This window comes from Salvelinus namaycush, chromosome 31 (genome assembly GCF_016432855.1).
Source record: "Salvelinus namaycush isolate Seneca chromosome 31, SaNama_1.0, whole genome shotgun sequence".
Lineage (NCBI taxonomy): Eukaryota > Metazoa > Chordata > Actinopteri > Salmoniformes > Salmonidae > Salvelinus > Salvelinus namaycush.
In genome coordinates, this window is record NC_052337.1 from 8773461 (window position 1) to 8795837 (window position 22377).

At 41.7% G+C, this 22377-nt stretch overlaps 2 protein-coding genes across 2 annotated transcripts; one reads left to right on the forward strand and one right to left on the reverse strand.

Annotated features, from left to right (window-relative positions):
* The first annotated feature begins 4688 nt into the window (after positions 1–4688).
* On the forward strand, positions 4689–6529 carry LOC120026124 (claudin-5-like). Its single transcript, XM_038970946.1, has one exon. It carries the CDS (start codon positions 4879–4881, stop codon positions 5524–5526), a length of 648 nt encoding a protein of 215 aa, XP_038826874.1. The 5' UTR covers positions 4689–4878; the 3' UTR covers positions 5527–6529.
* Positions 6530–10807: 4278 nt separating this feature from the next.
* Positions 10808–13843, reverse strand: LOC120026444 (oocyte zinc finger protein XlCOF6-like). Its single transcript, XM_038971307.1, has one exon. The coding sequence runs from the start codon at positions 13729–13731 to the stop codon at positions 11482–11484; it is 2250 nt and encodes a 749-aa protein (XP_038827235.1). The 5' UTR covers positions 13732–13843; the 3' UTR covers positions 10808–11481.
* Between the last annotated feature and the right edge of the window lie 8534 nt (positions 13844–22377).

The window sequence follows — 22377 nt, forward strand, 5'->3', positions numbered from 1 at the left end:
CCTCATCAATCTACACACCACAATACCCCATAATGACAAAGCAAAAACAAAATATTGGAAGTTTTTGCTAATTTATTACAAATAAAAAACATAAATACCTTATTTACATAAGCATTCAGACCCTTTGCTCTGAGACTTGAGCTCAGATGCATCCTGTTTCCATTGATCATCCTTGAGATGTACTCGACAACTTGATTGGAGTCCACCTGTGGTAAATTAAATTGATTGGACATGATTTGGAAAGGCACACACCAGTCTATATAAGGTCCCACAGTTGACAGAGCATGTCAGAGCAGAAACAAAGCCATGAGGTTGAAGGAATTCTCCGTAGAGCTCCGAGACAGAATTGTGTATTTGTGTTGACACCGATGTTCCCATTTTCCACAGCACTTCGAACTAGTTTTTCCTTCCACAGTGCAGTGCATTTCAAATGCTCTTTGTATGATAACTGCCTAGCAAATCTGAAATCTTTGGTACTATCAATAGCATTCATCCAGTTAAAATAATCAGCTTGAGTGAAGGCCTTGTCTGCGTTAGCATTGGATCCAACAGAGAACTTTCGACATGGGAAACAAAATGCTGCATCTGCATCAAGCAAGTATTCCGGGCACTCTCTTCCTATGAACCAGTTGCTATTAAATTAATGTTTTTGGACAGAAAACCTGCGGCTAGGGTAGGATTTTAGGCTAACCTGGGCAGGCTCCTCCAATACTGCTGGGCTTGGCGGTCACCTCGGTGGTTTGATGCTGCTGCTACTGCTCATCACTCTCCTTCTCCATTGTTTGGGTACTTTGGCGAAGCCAATTTCTGATGTCCATCGTGGCAGATTAGCTGGTTTGAGCTAGCTAAATAGGCTAAAGGTAATAATGCTTACACTTTGTACAGCTAGCTAAGAAGCAAACTAACTTGGTAGTGGTGTGGTGTGAGGCAGAGTTGAGTGAAGCAGCTTCACCAGTAAACTTATAAATCTAAATCAAATATTACATGCGGAAGCGTATCACGTTTTTTTCACTTAGCCTACCACGGAGATGAGAAGCGTTTTTCCCCCACTTTTTATGGAAACCCAAAGGAGTCATACCTAACCACCCCATGGCTGTCCATAACCCTGCTACACACACACTGTGGCGCTATCTGTCCGTTGTGATGTCGCATTGGAGATAAAGATTTTAACTTGCTATTTTTACATAGGGACATAAAACTAAAACTGAGGGGGCTAGGCCCCTGTTTGCCCCCTCGTGGAGCCGGATCCTTGTGTACTGCTAGGGCAAAAACAAAAATGTGCACCCATTTCGGTCCCAAGGACCAGGATTGAGACCCACTGCTCTAAAGAACAACATATACAGTTGAAGTCGGAAGTTTACATATACTTAGGTTGGAGTCATTAAAAATCGTTTTTCAACCACTCCACACATTTCTTGTTAACAAACTATAGTTTTGGCAAGTCGTTTGGGACATCTACTTTATGCATGACACAAGTAATTTTTCCAACAATTGTTTACAGACAGATTATTTCACTTATAATTTACTGTATCACAGTTCCAGTTGGTCAGAAGTTTACATACACTAAGTTGACTGTGACTTTAAACAGCTTGGAAAATTCCAGATAATGGTATCATGGCTTTAGAAGCTTCTGATCTAATTGACATCATTTGAGGCTAATTGACATAATTTGAGTCAATTGGAGGTGTACTTGTGGATGTATTTCAAAGCCTACCTTCAAACTCAGTGCCTCTTAGCTTGACATCATGGGAAAATCAAAAGAAATCACCCAAGACCTCAGAAAAAAAATTGTAGACCTCCAAAAGTCTAGTTCATCCTTGGGAGCAATTTCCAAATGCCTGAAGGTACCACGTTCATCTGTACAAACAATAGTACGCAAGTATAAACACCATGGGACCACACAGCCATCATACCGCTCAGGGAAGAAGACGCGTTCTGTCTCCTAGAGATGAACATACTTTGGTGCGAGAAGTGCAAATCAATCCCAGAACAACAGCAAAGGACCTTGTGAAGATGCTGGAGGAAACAGGTACAAAAGTATCTATATCCACAGTAAAATGAGTCCTATATCGACATAACCTGAAAGGCCGCTCAGCAAGGAAGAAGCCACTGCTCCAAAACCGCCATAAAAAAGCCAGACTACGGTTTGCAACTGCACATGGGGACAAAGTTCGTACTTTTTGGAGAAATGTCCTCTGGTCTGATGAAACAAAAATAGAACTGTTTGGCCATAATGACCATCGTTATGTTTGGAAGAAAAAGTTGGAGGCTTGCAAGCCGAAGAACACGATCCCAACCGTGAAGCACGGGGGTACAGCATCATGTTGTGGAGGTACTTTGCTACAGGAGAGACTGGTGCACTTCACAAAATAGATGGCACCATGAGGAAGAAAATTATGTGGATATATTGAAGCAACATCTCAAGACATCAGTCAGGAAGTTAATTCTTAAGGCTAGCCTAGACAACATCCGCTGAAATGGCAGATTAAAGCTTAACTTCTTGTTAATCTAGCCATCGTGTCTGATTTCAAAAAGGCTTTACAGCGAAAGCACACCATTCGATTATGTTAGGTCAGTGCCTAGTCACAGAAAAACATACAGCCATTTTCCAGCCAAAGAGAGGAGTCACAAAAAGCAGAAATAGAGATTAAATGAATCACTAACATTTGATGATCTTCATCAGATGCCACTCATAGGACTTCATGTTATACAATACATTTATGTTTTGTTCGATAAAGTACATATTTATATCCAAAAATCTCAGTTTACATTGGCGCGTTATGTTCAGTAATGTTGTGCCTCAAAAACATCTGGTGAATTTGCAGAGAGCCACATCAATTTACAGAAATACTCATCATAAACTTTGATAAAAGATACAAGTGTTATGCATAGAATTAAAGATATACTTCTCCTTAATGCAACCGCTGTGTCAGATTTCAAAAAAGCTTCACGAAAAAAGCACACCATGCAATAATCTGAGTACAGCGCTAAGCCACAAAAACAAGCCATACAGATACCCGCCATGTTGTGGAGTCAGTAAAAGTCAGAATTAGCGTTATAAATATTCACTTACCTTTGATGATCTTCATCGGAATGCACTCGCAGGAATCCCAGTTCCACAATAAATGTTTGTTTTGTTCGATAAAGTTCATCTTTATGTCCAAATACCTCCTTTTTATTACCGCGTTTAGTTCACCAATCAAAATTCACAAGGCGCGGGCAAGTCCAGAGGAAAGTCCAGATGAAAAGTCAAAAAAGTTATATTACAGTTCGTAGAAACATGTCAAACGATGTATAGAATCAATCTTTAGGATGTTTTTATCATAAATCTTCAATAATGTTTCAACCCGGACAATTCCTTTGTCTTTAGAAATGAAAAGGAACGCAGCTCGCGCTCACGGCCGCGCGCGAGACTTAGCTCATGGCATTCTGCCAGACCCCGTAGTCAAACAGCTCTTATTCGCTCCCCCTTCATAGTAGAAGCCTGAAACAAGGTTCTAAAGACTGTTGACATCTAGTGGAAGCCTTAGGAAGTGCAATATGACCCCATAGACACTGTATATTCGAAAGGCAATGACTTGAAAAACTACAAACCTAAGATTTCCCACTTCCTGGTTGGATTTTTCTCAGGTTTTCGCCTGCCATATGAGTTATGTTATACTCACAGACATCATTCAAACAGTTTTAGAAACTTCAGAGTGTTTTCTATCCAAATCTACTAATAATGTGCATATATTTGCTTCTGGGCCTGAGTAGCAGGCAGTTTACTCTGGGCACGCTTTTCATCCGAACGTGAAAATGCTGCCCCCTATCCCAATTAAGGCTTGGTCGCAAATGGGTCTTCCAAATGCACAATGACCCCAAGCATACTTCCAAAGTTGTGGCAAAAGGACAACAAAGTCAAGGTATTGGAGTGGCCATCACAAAGCCCTGACCTCAATCCCATAGAAAATTTGTGGGCAGAACTGAAAAAGCGTGTGCGAGCAAGGAGGCCTACAAACTTGACAAAATTCCCCCAACTTATTGTGGGAAGCTACCTGAAACGTTTGACCAAAGTTAAACATTTTAAAGGCAATGCTACCACATACTAATTGAGTGTGTGTAAACTTCTGACTCACTGGGAATGTGATGAAAGAAATAAAAGCTGAAATAAATCATTCTCTCTACTATTATTCGGACATTTCACATTCTTAAAATAAAGTGGTGATCCTAACTGACCTAAAACAGGGAACTCTTACTAGGATTAAATGTCAAGAATTGTGAAAAACTGAGTTTAAATGTATTTGGCTAAGGTGTATGTAAACTTCCGACTTCAACTGTACTTAGTTTTACCTGCATTCAATACTAATTTCTGTAATACAATGAAGGTAGACTGTAGTTCATATAGAGCCTGGTCAATCATGGGGCAACCTGCACATATGTTGGGTTTATTTTTCTGTTACTGCCACACACTCACCATCTCCCTCTCTCGCTCTCTCCTCATGAAACTCTTGTCTCTCTGGATGCAACTTCTGCCTGCTCATTGGCTGAAGCGGAGATTGCCCTTGCCGCCGGTTGGCTTAAAGTCTGTCCACTTTGTTTTGACATATAAGTGTAACTGTTTATCTGAACTGTGGCGTACGAATAGCCGTCCCACAAATGACAAACCCCCCACCCCATCCTGCACAGAGTGGATTCAGACAGCGATGTACATAGATCCTGTCCTGCTAGAGAGCCTATATACCTTACTAAACAGGTTAATCTCCTAACATATAATATATTACAAGCCTAACATTTCTACAGCGAATAGGAGAAGAGATTTTTCTGATATTCTAGTGGATATTAAATTACATTTTTATTCAATCTCCTCTTTGTATTTGAAGAAGAAAAAGGCTCACCATGCTCTCTGCTTGTCTGGAGTTCCTGGGGATGGGGTTGTGCCTACTGGGCTCGCTCCTGGTCATGATCGCGTGTGGGCTGCCCATGTGGAAGGTGACGGCGTTTATCGATATGAATATCGTAGTCGCGCAGACTACTTGGGACGGGCTCTGGATGTCATGCGTGGTGCAAAGCACCGGCCAGATGCAGTGCAAGATGCACGACTCGGTGTTGGCGCTCAGCCATGACCTGCAGACAGCGCGCGCCCTCACGGTGATCGCGGCGGTTCTTGGGGTGGCGGGTCTGGTGGTGACTATTGCCGGGGCGCAGTGCACTAACTGTATCAAGACCGAATTGGTGAAAGCAAAAGTGGTGCACGCCGGTGGGGTGGTCTACATAATCAGCGGTCTATTGGTGTTGGTTCCCCTCTGTTGGATGGCCAATAACATCATAGTAGACTTTTACAACCCAGATGTGTCCTCGTCCAAGAAGAGGGAGATAGGAGCGGCCATCTATATCGGCTGGGCCGCCACAGCCCTGCTCCTTCTGGGGGGAACCCTGCTGTGCTGTTCTTGTCCCCAGGGGGCCAAGAGTGCCTATCCCATCAATTATGCCCCCACCAAGACCATCTCGGCCAACGGAGACTTCGACAAGAGACATTATGTGTAGGCGATGAGAAGAGAGTTTTGCGCACATCCACACTTGCCACAGGAGCCGGACAGACAAGTTAATGTCTACCATTCCTGTTTGATGTCCATCACATACGTTATCTTTATTGTGGTCACTTAGAACGGAGGCTTTGATAAGGGAAATTATGTGTAGGCTAGACGCTAGACAATATCAGGATACTTTTTTCATTTGGTTTGATTGTCTGTTATGCATGCCGACTTCACCAAACGTTAACTTCCTCAGTTTGAAATCAGTGTATTTTTTTCAAACATATATTTCTGTGTGTTGTAGGCTACACCGTTGTATAGGGGTCTGGCGACCAGAAAATAAAAACAAAAATGTTGCCAATGAAGCCATTCCCCCCGAGAGCGCAGCTAACGACCAAAACATTGAAACAGTGATCATCAACTAAGGGAATTTTGTATTTTTCACCCAACTTGTAACCTAAATCCAATGACAAGGTTACATTTTTGGTTGATCTCAAGTTAAATTCACGTTAGTTGACAAATCAACCACATGTAAATCAAAACTAGACATTGAACGATGTCTGTGCCCAGTGGGACCTACTTGTTGTGTAGCCTATCCATTGTGTAGCGTTTTTATAAACTCTTGTATTTGCATATTACTATTTCATCAGTATTATATAGGCTTATTGTAAAGATGTTTTAAAGTTGATGTTATCATTTGACACTAGGCTATTGTCTGGCCAGAGTGGTCTGTCACTTCTGTGTGCTCTGTGAATAAAGCCTATTGTTCTCAACTGGCTTTAGTGTCTGTATGTAAGTTGTAAATAGCTACATACATAGAAGCAGGGACTGGTTTTCAACATAGTTAATAAGTTTAGGTTCCCACACTGGACGTGTCCTTTGTAAGCAGTGAATGCTACTCAGAAAAATGTGTCCTCATATGATGATCAAATTAGCTTATTTGCATTTGAATGCTGTTTATTTGTACTGTATAACTAGCTGATTGTGGATCTGTTTTCCTAGCCCTCTTTAAACTATTGGGCAATTGATGTTTTATAATAAAAATGAAATCACAAACCCCCTTGTGTTTCTGTGTAGTATTATTGTCTGTCACATGTGTATTAGGCTATTTTTATTCTAATAGTATGTACTATTGACTGTTTATTAAGCACAGTTCACAATACAGTTTCAGTCGCATTACTGAGGTTTCTCTACATTGACCTTCTACCACACACACATTAGTATTCAGTCCCTTTGCAATTAGACTCAAAATTGAGCTCAGGTGCATCCTGTTCCATTGATCATCCTTGAGATGTTTCGACAACTTTATTGGAGTCCACCTGTGGTAAATTAAATTGATTGGACATGATTTTGAAAGGCACACACCTGTCTATATAATGTCCCACAGTTGACAGTGCATGTCAGAGCAAAAACCAAGCCATGAGGTTGAAGGAATTGCCCGTAGAGCTCCGAGACAGGATTGTATCGAGGCAGAGATGTTCGATCGGGTTCAAGTCCATTCTCTGGCTGTGCCACTCAAGGACATTCAGAGACTTGTCAGCCACTCTTGCATTGTCTTGGCTGTGTGCTCAGGGTCATTGTCCTGTTGGAAGGTGAACCTTTGCCCCAGTCTGAGGTCCTGAGCACTCTGGAGCAGGTTTTCATCAAGGATCTCTGTACTTTGCGCCATTCATCTTTCCCTTGATCCTGGCTCCCCATCCAACCTGACAGAGCTTGAGAGGATCTGCAGAGAAGAATGGGAGAAATTCCCCAAATACAGGTGTGCCAAGCTTGTATTGTCATACCCAAGAACACTTGAGGATGTAATTGCTGCCAAAGGTGCTTCAACAAAGTACTGAATAAAAGATCTGAATACTTATGTAAATATGATATTTCAGATTTTTATATTTAATACATTTGCAAAAATTTCTAAACTGTTTTTGTTTTGTCATTATGGAGTATTGTGTGTAGATTGATAAGGTGGGAAAAACAATTTAATCCATTTTAGAATAAGGCTGTAACAAAATTTGGAAAAAGTGAAGTGGTCTGAATATTTTCCGAATGCACTGTGAATACATAAACATAGGACTGTGTGTAATCCTAGTCTCTGCTAACTCAGCACACCCCAAATATCACCTTCTGGTTTACAATGACATAAACAAGGACTGATGAATGTATTACTGGTTGTTAAACTTGAATCAACGTGACTGTAAAACACAAACTAATAAGTGGTCCACAAACATGTATTACCCTGTGGCTCAAACATTTGTCATATGTTACTTGAAAAGCAGCAAGTGTGAGTCTAACAGAAAGGGAAAACTACAGGACTGTTCTCTGAACACAGTACAGCAGATCTCAAATAGCAATGTATAATTAAAGGAGGAAATGGAAAAACAAACAACCTGACATAAATTGTTCACCCATTGTTAAATTCTATCAGATTTTCACTACAGGGTAGGGGATAGGAGTTAGGGATTAGGTGCTAGGGGGTAGAGGGTATAGAGCAGGGGTGCATTGTTGTAAACAACAGGTGTAGACTAACAGTGAAATGCTTACTTATGGAACCTTCCCAACAATGCAGAGAAAAATAGACAAATAATAGAAGAAAAAAATTAAATTAAAAATACAAATGATATACACACACACGGGGGTACCAGTACCGAGTCGATGTGCAGGTTTGAGATCATTAAGGTAGATATGTACATACAGGTAGGAATAAAATGACTAGGCAACAGGATAGATAAACAGTAGCAGCAGTATGCGATGAGTCAAATGTAGCCATTGAGTCAAACTCAATGTCTGGACACCCGAGTATCTGCGGGTTTTCGCTACTCCCTTTGCTTGATTAGGAACTCCCCTCACCTGGTTGTCTAGGTGTTAATTGGACACAAATGGAAAGGTAATAATAAAAACCACTAAGTGTTTCCGCACTTTCATGTGACTTCTTTGTTGTGCTGCTTTAGAGAAACACTCATCACAGTTAGTGCAATGCTATGATTTGTCAGTAATATGGCTTCGCTAGTGTTTTTTCAAATGTTCTGGTCGGGTGAAGCTTTTACCACAATCAGAGCATTGGTGAGATTTTTCTTTACTATGTGTTTTCTTGTGTCTTTTTAAATTATTGACACAGGTAAAACTCTTACCACAGTCTAAGCAGTGGTAGGGCTTGTCTCTGGTTTTAGAACTTGTCACAGGCATTGTCACAACCATCACAATCATCACCATCACCACCACCACCATCATAATCATCAGAGATTGGGGCCATTTTCTTCACTTTCTCCAACGTTCTCTGACGCAGTTGTCTGTCTATATGTAAACTGTCCTCAAACATTGTATATGTAGAAGCGTTGTTTACTGTATCCATTAAACGCTTTTGATGATTTGGTTAGATTTGGCCCACAGTGAAGGAAAGCTAAGAGTCCCGATGCTGCTGTGTTGTCCTGGACTCGTGATATAACCGACAACTCTTTACTGCAACCAGTCAATTTTATATTCGGAACGTGAAAGAAAAAAATATCGGTAGTCAGTTAACTCAACAAGAAATATGATTAACGAAATTACAAAGTAAACTATAGTCTTCGCAAACGTGCTTGTTATCTACGGAAGTATGCAGACGTCAACCGTGTGACGTCATCATACGCTTATCACGTGGTTTATGTTATAATAACCTGAGCCGCAGTGCACAGGTCAATGGGCAAAAGCGGTGCCGGGGAGCACCATTCTCAAATGGATCAGTGATCTGCAGCGCTCGGTCATGTTGTCTACAAGGCAGCCTGTTGCATCGTCTAGAAACATACAACATATTTTTTTCATAAAATATATGTTCGAATTGTCAAACTAGTTTTCATTGGGAAGGCAGATAAAGCGTTTGTATCAAAAGCAATCACCTTTGTATGTGAAAACAGAATCCAACTCCTTACTCCATGTCCTTAATCTAGCTCAGGCTACGTCACTTTTGTTTTGAGCCAACTGCGCAGTGAGCTTTGAACGCGGCACCACCCCGGTGGCAGCCCGGTTCCAAAAAGAATGCTATCACTTTTCACCAGGTGCAACCTCCGGGGTAACCCGGGCCACATAATCGAATCCATCAGTAGTGTGTGATTGCGGTCCGCAATTCTGTGTATTCCAGTATGTGGACATTCATACATTGATCTCCCCCCCTTGAGCGTCCCATTGGTTCCTGCGTGTGGCTTGTGTTTAAGTGACACTTTTGATATTCTCCATTTCCCTTATTTGTCTATGCGATTAAAATGTGGGTCAAATGGAATTACAAGTATTATCAGAGTTTTTCGTTTAGGCTATGCCATCATTGTAGTATAATTAATGTGCAACGTTTTATCTTAAAATTAATGTGTAATCTGTTGATGCGTTGGATGCCAGATGTAACAGATATAACAGCCACCTAACCCCTCTATTTTTTAAAGCTGTGAGGAGGTGATGTAATGAACAAAACAGACACAGAAGCCCCAAACGTAACATTAACAGAACTGCAGGAAGGCAGTGCTCAGTAGGCAGGGGCGAAGGACACTTTCTACCGGTGTTTTAGCTAGCTAGCAGTGTCGTCCTTTTTTTGGTATTTTTATGGCGGACTACATCCTATAAACTGTATTGCCGCCGCCTACTAAGTTAGCTGTGTTGCCCCCGCCTCCCATATGTGTACCGGAGTCCTAATTTAAACATGGACCAATAGAAGTATAAAGACGAGTACCTGCAGATACAGGAATGGCCACAAGCAGGAACGCTCTGAATTGCAGGCAGCAATCACAGCCTTCTCCATAATGTAGCCTACTGAGATAAATGACTGTAGTAGCCTTAACTGTTAATCCTTTGTTATGGGTCAGTTTAATGCACCATGCAAACTGTACAAAATGGATAGAAATATTGAATTATGAAGAAAATTGTGAATTATAAAATAAGGAATGAACATAAAGCACTTTGAGATCCAAGTGAAAAGATTCCACACACACACAGAGACAGACTCTCTCTGTCTCTCTCTGTCTGTGTGTGTGTGGAATCTTTTCACTTGGATCTCAAAGTGCTTTATGTTCATTCCTTATTTTATAATTCACAATTTTCTTCATAATTCAATATTTCTATCCAGAGAAATTGAATAACGGCCTCAGAGGGAAATGTCTGTCTCTGGTCTCTGCTGGGAGACTGGAGCTGACTGAATAAACAATACAGATTACACACACACATAATAATACACACAAACATACAATATAAATACATACATTGGAGAGACTGTGTGTAATCCTAGTCTCTGCTAACTCAGCACACCCCAACTATCACCTTCTGGTTTACAATGACATAAACAAGGACTGATGAATGTATTACTGGTTGTTAAACTTGAATCAAAGTGACTGTAAAAACACAAACTAATAACAGTGGTCCACAAACATATATTACCCTGTGGCTCAAACATTTGTCAAATGTTATTTGGAAAGCAGCAAGTGTGAGTCTAACAGAAAGGGAAAACTACAGGACTGTTCTCTGAACACAGTACAGCAGATCTCAAATAGCAATGTATAATTAAGGGAGGAAATGGAAAAGCAAACAAAACAAACAACCTGACATAAAATGGTTCACATTTCAGCTGTTCTTTAAACCAGATTTTCACTAGAGGGCAGGGGCTAGCTAGGGGGTAGGAGCTAGGGAGTAGGAGCTAGAGGTTAGGAGCTAGGTGTATGAGCTAGGGGATGGAGGGTATAGGGCAGGGATGTCAACTCAATATCTGGTGGGTCGAGTGTCTGCCGGTTGTCGCTCCTCCCTTGTACTTGATTAGGAACTCCCCTCACCTGGTTGTCTAGGTGTTAATTGGACACAAATGGAAAGGAAATAATAAAAACCACTAGACCCTCCAGGAATGAGTTTGCCACCCCCTGGTATAGGGGCTAGGGGGTAAGAGCTCAGAAGGTAGTGGCTGAGGGTGGATTTGGGATCGGTGTGCCTCTACTGAAGCCTCCCTGTGCCTGCTGTTCTCTTCAGGTCAGAGGTCAGGGTGGTGTCTTATCTGGTGTCGTTTCCGGTCGCCATCTTGGGAGAACCTCTTCCCACACTCAGAACAAATGTATGGTTTCTCTCCAGTGTGAATCCTCATATGTATGATCAGAGCACTCCGTCGAAAGCAGCGTTTTCCACAGCAGGGGCACTCATGAGGTCTCTCTCCTGTGTGAACCATCTGGTGTCTCCTCACGCTGTTAGAGCGAGAGAAAGTCTTTCCACAGACAGGGCAGGAGTAGCTGGCCCTCTCCCCAGCGTGCCACTGGAGGTGGATCCGGAGTGTGGTGGACTGAGCAAAACTCTTCCCGCACTCTGAGCAGCTGTATGGTTTTTCTCCTGTGTGAGATCTCTGGTGCACCTTAAATGCGCTTGGCTTGCTGAAAGTCATTCCACAGTCACTGCAAAGGTAAGACCTCTCTTTTACAGTTTTTCGCTGATGTCTATTCTGGTGGATCTCAAATTGTCTTTTGTCTGAGAACGCCTTTCCACAGTCAGAGCAATGGTGAGGTAGCTCTCCAACATGTACCTGCAGGTGACTATTTAACATTGCCTGTGTAGAGAACTTCTCCTCACACATAGAGCAGTGGTAACGTGTCTTCTCTTTGTGTTTCCGCTGGTGTCTTTTTAGATGTTCCAATCGAGTGAAGCTCTTACCACAATCGGAGCAGTGATTAGACTTCTCTTTATGTGTATACTGGTGTCTTCTCAAGTGATAGGCTCTGGTAAAAACTTTACCACAGTCTGAGCATTGGTGAAGCATCTTTCCAGCATGTTTCTGCTGGTGTCTTTCAAATGCGTGTAAGGACTGGAATAGTTTCCCACAGTCGGTGCAGAGGTGAGGCTTTTCCCCGGCATGCACTTTCATGTGACTTCTTAGTTGTGCTGCTTTAGAGAAACACTCATCACAGTTAGTGCAATGGTATGATTTGTCAGTCATATGGCTTCGCTGGTGTTTTTTCAAATGTTCCGGTCGAGTGAAACTTTTACCACAATCAGAGCAGTGATGAAATTTTTCTTTGTTATGTGTTTGCTTGTGTCTCTTTAAATGATAGACTCGGGTAAAACTCTTACCACAGTCTAAGCAGTGGTAGGGCTTGTCTCTGGTTTTTGAACTGTTGTCACAGACATCATCATCACCATCTTTATCACTACTGTCACTAGCAACATAATGATCATTACCATTATTATCATCATCATAATCGTCATCACCATTATCATCGTTATAATCATAATCATCATCATCATCAACACCACCATCATCATCAGAGATTGTGGCCATTTCCTTCCCTTTCTCCAACGTTTTCTGACGCAATTGTCTATCTGTATGTAAACTGCTGTCCTTGCTGTCAAACAATGTGCATTTTAGTGCCACCCCCTCTACCTCAGGTGTCACACAGATTATTTTGCGATCTGTCTCTTTAAGAGAGAAAAGGTCAAGACATGACATGTCTTCTTCATCAGAGTCATTTGAACCAGTTTCAGTAACCTGATGCACTTTTCCGTCTCTCTTTCCTGTTTTGGGTGACTTTTTTTCACTCTGCTTCGATTTGCACATTTTCTGTATGTGTCCTCTTTTGTTACATTGTCTACAGTCTTTGTCTTTAAACCAGCAATCGACAGGGTCATGTGCCTTTTTACCACACCGAAAGCATGCCTGTGATTTCTCTTGACGTCGGGTGTTAAACTTGTTCACTGTGCATTCCACTGTATTTTTCCTCTGTAACTCTCCTGCATCTTTTGCGGCAGTTTCCATTGATATGGCTATGTCCAATGCGCGCGCCAATGTCAGATCTATTTCTGATAAGAGCCGTTTCTGTGTGCTCTCGTTGTGTAACCCGAATACAAGCCTGTCTCTGAGCGCATCCGACAATCCCTGTCCGAACTGACAATACTGCGAGAGCTGGCGGAGTTCCGCAATGTACTCCGGTATTGACTCTGTCTTTTGCTGATTCCGTTTGTGAAATCGGAAACGTTCGGCTATGACCAGTGGCTTTGGATTTAGACGAGTCTGTAACGCATTTACAATCTCTTTGAAGGTCTTCTCTTCTGGCTTTGTCGGTGCTGTAAGGGTACATAGCAAGTTATATGTTTTAGCTCCCATTACACCCAGAAGTACCCCCACTTTCCTTTCACCTTCTACATCGTTAGCAAAGCAATACTGCTCAAGTCTCTCGATATATGTAGCCCAATCCTCTATGGTGCTATCGAAATTGTCCATTTGCAGCAGCAGGTCCATTTTGGGGTAGAGCTATCAACGTAATATCCTCAATATCAAGCAAATAAAGTATGTTTTAGTCCATTTTTCTCCCCGATTTTGGTGCTCATTGCACGGTAGGAATTGTACTTCAAGCATAGATAACGTTTACATGACTTCTTTCTTCTTATGAGTTTCCGGCAGACTAGACGTTGTGTTGCGTATTGCTGCCATTCACAGGTCGGAGTGTGAATTGCACATTTTGTCACAAAAAAAGTTGAGTTTACATAACTTCATCTTGTACGATCTTTGGGCTCATTCGACAGTGCAGACGATTTTAAAGGCGAGTCGAGACTGACTAATCTACAAATCACCTTGAATCATAAATAACTACTCAATGTTATTTGTAGATCAGCCGGTCGTTCACAATGTACCCATGATACATAGCGGTTTTGATGCTCTGGAACAAGGCCTATGACTTAATTGTTCAAATTCAAGCACAGAAAATTGACGCGCATGCGCAGTACTTGAATAAATATCACTGTCGTAGCATATTAATTAAGTAGTCCCTAATATAAATGCTATATAATGGTATCACATTATTTCATACATAACACATTGTCTATGGAGATGTCTTTTCTTCTGTATCCAATTGACACTTTTGATTTGGGAGGATTTAGCCGTCAGTTAAGTAAAGATAGGAGAGTCCTAGTCCAATAAAGGACTAAAGGAGTCTAACGTTACTCTTTATTGTCCAAGGCCCTACATGTTCTGTTCAAAGGCGAAATGGATTGGAAGCCAAAACAGCCAAATACTCCATCTAAATGTGAACAGATTCTCAATTGGGGTATGGTTCTAGAAACATAAATCCCTCTACTTTCATTTCACATCAAAATGATTCCATAAATGCAAAATACAGACTTACTGTATGTAACAGTATAACTTTAAACCGTCCCCTCGCCCCGACACGGGCGCGAACCAGGGACCCTCTGCACACATCAACAACTGACACCCACGAAGCGTCGTTACCCATCGCTCCACAAAAGCCGCGGCCCTTGCAGAGCAAGGGGCAACACTACTAATAGGTTTCAGAGCAAGTGACGTAACTGATTGAAACGCTACTAGCGCGTACCCGCTAACTAGCTAGCCATTTCACATCCGTTACATGTACACCAGTGGAAGCTGTTGAGGGGAGGATGGTGCATAATAATGTCTGAAACAGAGCAAATTGAATGGAACTAAATAATGTAGCTAGCTGGTATTCTCCTAGCCCAGCTTGATCATGACTCTCAGTTCCATTACATTACACATAAGAAACATCGGATGAAGGCGTCTTCTGTATGGGGGAGTTTTGTTAAGAGCCACGAATCTCGGTTTGAATATTAACACGCATTAATTGCGGTACGGGTTTGGAAACATAAATACCTTATATCATATCAGCAAGAAATTATTTTCTAAAAACTAAAGGTTAAATTGATACACACCTTTATAGGGTTAGTGTTCCCACATGGCCATATCTCCATGTTACCGCGCGTGTTTACGGAAAACAGACAGAAGACAGAGTTGACTACCTGTGCTAATTAGCTATATGTGTCTCCTAACACCTGTGTGTAAACAGAAGACGGACGCCACAAGTGTTGTCACTGAAAAATACTGTTGGTTGCAACTGTGCCAAAACCGGTTAAACCAGAGTACAGCACAGGAGATTGGTGGTACCTTAAATTGGGGAGGACGTGCTCGTGGTAATGGCTGGAGAGGAATCAGTGGAATGGTATCCAGTACATCAAACACATTGTTAGCTGTCCTGCTACTGCTGTGTTGCCTTTTAACATGTGATAAAATCTAAACTTTTCTCAATTAGTCGATCTAAGATTCGGACCGGGAAAGGAAAACTTGTAGTTAGCTTACTAAAAAAATATTGTCATCAAAATTAGCTAGGGAACTATCTACTCTTTAAAAACATGCTAGCTAGCTATGGAGGTAAGATGTAAACAGAGCGACGTCATCAGCTTCTTCTTCTTGTGGATTTTCGGCAGCCTGGACGCTTTGAGCATATGAACATCATCAGCTTTACCTCTCTCACGGTTTTCTATTGGTTGTCACTAGTTACCACAGTCAAAGTCAGAGGGCCCGCCTACTCGACCAATTAGATGAGGGAGTGTGATGCCGGCTCAGAAAGCCTGCCTACCCGACCAATCAGATGAGGGAATTTGATGATGCATATGCCAGCTTACGCCTCGATCACACCGACAGCTTCATTGCATTTTGGTACACCAGAAGTACATTAATTTCCAATTGAATGCTGCGTTTGCCTTGCAGCATTGCGTTTTAGTGAGTTCTGTGTGGTGCATACGTTGGACTTATCGAATGTATGCGTCAAACTGTATGAGTAGACGGCTTGACAGAAATGATAGCAGAAGGTGAATGTTGATATTTTGTTGCACACATATCCAGATGATGCTGCGTACCAATTTGCGCAATGACGCTGTAGGTGTGACCGAGGCGTTATGGTTCGTGGGAAATGCTGCATTTTCTAAACATCTCCACATCTGAGCAGCATGGTGATGAAGAAGATTTCTGTCCATACTGAGGTCCATCTGGAAGAGGACAGAAGAGGACCTCTAAGAAGGTGTTGTGGGTCAATGTGCAGGCCATCATAAAGAGATCACAGACCTCACTTATCATCTTCAAAATGAACAGTGCATGACGGACCTGTCTTCACATCTGCAAAGCCTATTGCTGGATATGAAGGCTCATGTTCCACAGCATAAATACATTTGCCTTTGGTTTAAATGTTTCACAGTGGACATCTAAAAACTGGTAGGACAGAGTGAGCGGAACATTCTACCAATTGAGTACATTTTGAATAGTGCAACTTTTATTTCAACTAATTTTAAAATTTTATCATAAAGAATTCAACTTAATAAAAAAAAAAATCTCATATCAAGATGTTAAATAAATAAATGACCATAGTAAGTGCCCAAGTGCCAAATAACGTAACGGGGTTGAAATGTATCTTAAATCAGCCAATTTAATTGTGTACGCTTTACTTGAGGATTACTTGTGGATTTTGTGATTTAAAAAAAAATCAAAGTCTACATTTCTTTGTCTACATGCAATTTTAAGAACAATACAGATATTGGAGTAAACAATAGAGGTATATAGATAGATAGATCTACATTTTTAAGTCGTCAATTTTCTTCTTCCAACAGGGGTGGGGAGAAATTTTTTCAGTTCTAAAGTTAAGTTCCTGCAATTCTACACATTTTTCCATGACTTATGCCATGTTAATATATCGGAGTGAGAGTGACAAAAAAATCAACAGAGCCCCCTGGAGGTCCGGTTGGTAATTCAGATAGCTGGCTAGACTAAATTACCAATCTTCATTTTTTTACTGACATGGGATAATTGAGTGACTTTCAATGAGTGACATATAACAAGAGGAACATTTCTGATGCACAACTAAGTTTTGAAACTGCCCCTTGTGTATTCTACTATTCTAACTCAACAGTAATTTGACACGCATACTTAGTAAAACAATTAAATGAACTGCAATATGCTGTCTTCAATCAACTCAGTGTGCAGTTCAATTGAAGTTCAACTAAAGTTATACTGCAGTAGGACTGTAGCATGCAGTTTATATTGTAGTTTATTTTCATTATAACTGTGTTTTTTTGTTTTTCGAAAACATTTGAGGTCCGGACCTTGGTGTCCTCATATGTAGGGTTAAGACAAGTAACTATGAGTAAGGGCAAACATCATGATAAGCCTGCAAGCAGAGCTTGAATAAGACATCCAATTTGCATTTAGAAATGTAGGTTTTATTATGGCTAATAAATAACCAAATCATTGATGGATCACTAGACAAAACAAATGCATGTCTCTCGTCTGCCCCTGCATTCCGGTCGGCATACGCGACATCACACTCCCTCATCTGATTGGTCGTTGCCCGCGAACCGTAAGCCAGCATACACATTCAACATTCATCTGATTGGTCAAGTAGGCAGACCTTCTGACTTTGTGGCTAACTAGTGACCTTTTCAGTGATCAGAAGCGTATCACGTGGTTTCTGTGCATAATGTAGGCTACTGGGATAAATAACTGTAGTTGTAGCTAGTATCCTGCTTTGCCAAATCTTTTTTTGTTTTCCATCTATTAAATGCACCATGAATACAGTACACAATGATGAATGGATAGAAATAAAGAATTATGAAGAAATGTATGAATGTGGTTCATCTGTAGGTTTCTTCCGAGGATCCTGCCTTTCTAGGGAGTTTTTCCAAGCAACCGTGCTTCAACATCTGCATAGAGGGGTTGGTTGTTTAGCAACAAAACAGACGAGTGCGCAACTATGGGGCAAAACAAACGGGGTTGGCTTAGATTGTTGACAACATGTAAGCTATATTTCATCTCCAATGTTTATTGAAAACAAATATATTTGCACAATGAGCACTTGTCTCTCAAATATATCATTACAATTGTTGGTTAGCTAGCTAGCAGATTTTAGCCATAATATGGGAAATAGTAAAAACCACTAGACCCTCCAGGAATGAGTTTGCCACCCCCTGGTATAGGGGAGCTAGGTAGGTTGGGGCTGAGGGTGGATTTGGGATCGGTGTGCCTCTACTGAAGCCTTCCTGTGCCTGCTGTCCTCTTCAGGTCAGAGGTCAGGGTGGTGTCTTATCTGGTGTCGTTTCCGGTCGCCATCTTGGGAGAACCTCTTCCCACACTCTGAACAAATGTATGGTTTCTCTCCAGTGTGACTTCTCATATGTATAATCAGAGCACTCCGTCGGAAGCAGCGTTTCCCACAGCAGTGGCACTCATGAGGTCTCTCTCCTGTGTGAACCATCTGGTGTCTCCTCACACTGTCAGCTCGAGAGAAAGTCTTCCCACAGACAGGGCAGGAGTAGCTGGCCCTCTCCCCAGCGTGCCACTGGAGGTGGATCCGGAGTGTGGTGGACTGGGCAAAACTCTTTCCGCACTCTGAGCAGCTGTATGGTTTTTCTCCTGTGTGAGATCTCTGGTGCACCTTAAATGTGCTTGGCTTGCTGAAAGTCATTCCACAGTCACTGCAAAGGTAAGACCTCTCTTTTACAGTTTTTCGCTGATGTCTATTCTGGTGGATCTCAAATTGTCTTTTGTCTGAGAACGCCTTTCCACAGTCAGAGCAATGGTGAGGTAGCTCTCCAACATGTACCTGCAGGTGACTATTTAACATTGCCTGTGTAGAGAACTTCTCCTCACACATAGAGCAGTGGTAACGTGTCTTTTCCTTGTGTTTCCGCTGGTGTCTTTTTAGATTTTCCGGACGAGTGAAGCTCTTACCACAATCGGAGCAGTGATTAGACTTCTCTTTATGTGTATACTGGTGTCTTCTCAAGTGATAGGCTCTGGTAAAAACTTTACCACAGTCTGAGCATTGGTGAAGCATCTTTCCAGCATGTTTCTGCTGGTGTCTTTCAAATGCGAGGAACGACTGGAATAGTTTCCCACAGTCGGTGCAGAGGTGAGGCTTTTCCCCGGCATGCACTTTCATGTGACTTCTTAGTTGTGCTGCTTTAGAGAAACACTCATCACAGTTAGTGCAATGGTATGATTTGTCAGTCATATGGCTTCGCTGGTGTTTTTTCAAATGTTCCGGTCGGGTGAAGCTTTTACCACAATCAGAGCATTGGTGAGATTTTTCTTTGTTATGTGTTTGCTTGTGTCTCTTTAAATGATAGACTCGGGTAAAACTCTTACCACAGTCTAAGCAGTGGTAGGACTTGTTTCTGGTTTTTGAACTGTTGTCACAGACATCATCATCACCATCTTTATCACTACTGTCACTAGCAACATAATGATCATTACCATTATTATCATCATCATAATCGTCATCACCATTATCATCGTTATAATCATAATCATCATCATCATCAACACCACCATCATCATCAGAGATTGTGGCCATTTCCTTCCCTTTCTCCAACGTTTTCTGACGCAATTGTCTATCTGTATGTAAACTGCTGTCCTTGCTGTCAAACAATGTGCATTTTAGTGCCACCCCCTCTACCTCAGGTGTCACACAGATTATTTTGCGATCTGTCTCTTTAAGAGAGAAAAGGTCAAGACATGACATGTCTTCTTCATCAGAGTCATTTGAACCAGTTTCAGTAACCTGATGCACTTTTCCGTCTCTCTTTCCTGTTTTGGGTGACTTTTTTTCACTCTGCTTCGATTTGCACATTTTCTGTATGTGTCCTCTTTTGTTACATTGTCTACAGTCTTTGTCTTTAAACCAGCAATCGACAGGGTCATGTGCCTTTTTACCACACCGAAAGCATGCCTGTGATTTCTCTTGACGTCGGGTGTTAAACTTGTTCACTGTGCATTCCACTGTATTTTTCCTCTGTAACTCTCCTGCATCTTTTGCGGCAGTTTCCATTGATATGGCTATGTCCAATGCGCGCGCCAATGTCAGATCTATTTCTGATAAGAGCCGTTTCTGTGTGCTCTCGTTGTGTAACCCGAATACAAGCCTGTCTCTGAGCGCATCCGACAATCCCTGTCCGAACTGACAATACTGCGAGAGCTGGCGGAGTTCCGCAATGTACTCCGGTATTGACTCTGTCTTTTGCTGATTCCGTTTGTGAAATCGGAAACGTTCGGCTATGACCAGTGGCTTTGGATTTAGACGAGTCTGTAACGCATTTACAATCTCTTTGAAGGTCTTCTCTTCTGGCTTTGTCGGTGCTGTAAGGGTACATAGCAAGTTATATGTTTTAGCTCCCATTACACCCAGAAGTACCCCCACTTTCCTTTCACCTTCTACATCGTTAGCAAAGCAATACTGCTCAAGTCTCTCGATATATGTAGCCCAATCCTCTATGGTGCTATCGAAATTGTCCATTTGCAGCAGCAGGTCCATTTTGGGGTAGAGCTATCAACGTGATATCCTCAATATCAAGCAAATAAAGTCGAATTTTCACCCAAATTTCGGTGTCCATTGCATGGTAGGAATTATACTTCAAGCATAGATAACGTTTACATGATTTCTTTCTTCTTATGAGTTTGCGGCAGACTAGACGCTGTGTTCCGTATTGCTGCCTTTCACAGGTCGGAGTGCGAATTTCACATTTTGTCACAACTTCATCTTGTACGGTCTTTGGGCCCATTCGACATTGCAGCTGATTTTAAAGGCGAGTCGAGAATCACCTTGGATCATAAATAACGATTATAAATAACTGTTCGTTGACTCAATATTGTGTAATTGCAGACTGCAATTCATGGGGTTTCTGTAAAACACCCTTTTCCTGGTAAAGAAACACCCTGAATTTGTCAGTTCCGGTGTTGAGACTGATGGTTTCTCAACATTTGTTTACATTTACATAGGTCGGTCAGCCAGTCATTCACAATAAAGGTTAAATGGTATTACATTTTTTTAAATGATAAAAACCGTTTTTTGATGGCCTCGAACACAGCCTTTGAATTCGTTATTCAAAATCAAGCGAAGTGCATTGATGCGCAGGCACGGTACTTGAATTAGTATCACTGCTCTAGTAGCAACATACCTGCCTAGGATAAATGCTATATAATGGTATCACATTATTTCATACATAACACATTGTCTATGGAGATGCCTTTTATTCTGTATCCATTTGACACCTTTGATTTGGGAGAATGTGGCCTTAGTGAAGTAAAGATACAGTAGGAGAGTCCTAGCCCAAAAATCCACTAAAGGAGCCTAACGTTACTCCTTATAGTCCAAGGCCCTACATGTTCTGTTTAAAGGTGAATTGGCTTTGGAAGCCAAAATATCCAAATCCTCCATCTAAATGTGAGTCGGTTCTCAATTGGGGTATGGTTCTAGAAACATAAATCCCTCTACTTTCATTTCACATCAAAATGATTCCATAAATGCAAAATACAGACTTACTGTACACTGGTTTAATCGATTTTATCACAGTTGCAGCCGACAATATTTTTCAGTGACAACACTTTTGGCTTCCGTTTACACACAGGTGTTAGGAGACACATATAGCTGCACCATCGAGAGCATCCTGACTGGTTGCATCACTGCCTGGTATGGCAACTGCTCGACCTCCGACCGCAAGGCACTACAGTGGGTAGTGCGTACGGCCCAGTACATCACTGGGGCCAAGCTTCCTGCCATCCAGGACCTCTATACCAGGTGGTGTCAGAGTAAGGCCCTAAAAATTGTCAAAGACTCCAGCCACCCTGGTCATGGACTGTTCTCTCTGCTACCGCACGGCAAGCGGTACCGGAGTACCAAGTCTAGGTCTAAAAGTCTTGTTAACAGCTTCTACCCCAAGCCATAAGACTCCTGAACAGCTAGTCAAATGGCAACCAAGAATATTTGCATTGCCCCCCCTCTTTTACGTGGCTCCTACTCTCTGTTTATTATCTGTGCATAGTCACTTTAACTCTACCTACATGTACATATTACCTCAATTACCTCGACTAACCGGTGCCCCCGCAAATTGACTCTGTACCGGTACCCCCTGTATATAGCCTCGCTATTGTCATTTTACTGCTGCTCTTTAATTTTTTTTTTCACTTATCTATTTTTTACTTAACACTTATTTTTCTTAAAACTGCATTGTTGGTTAAGGGCAAACATCATGATAAGCCTGCAAGCGGAGTTTGAATAAGACATCCGATTTGCATTTAGAAATGTTGGTTTTA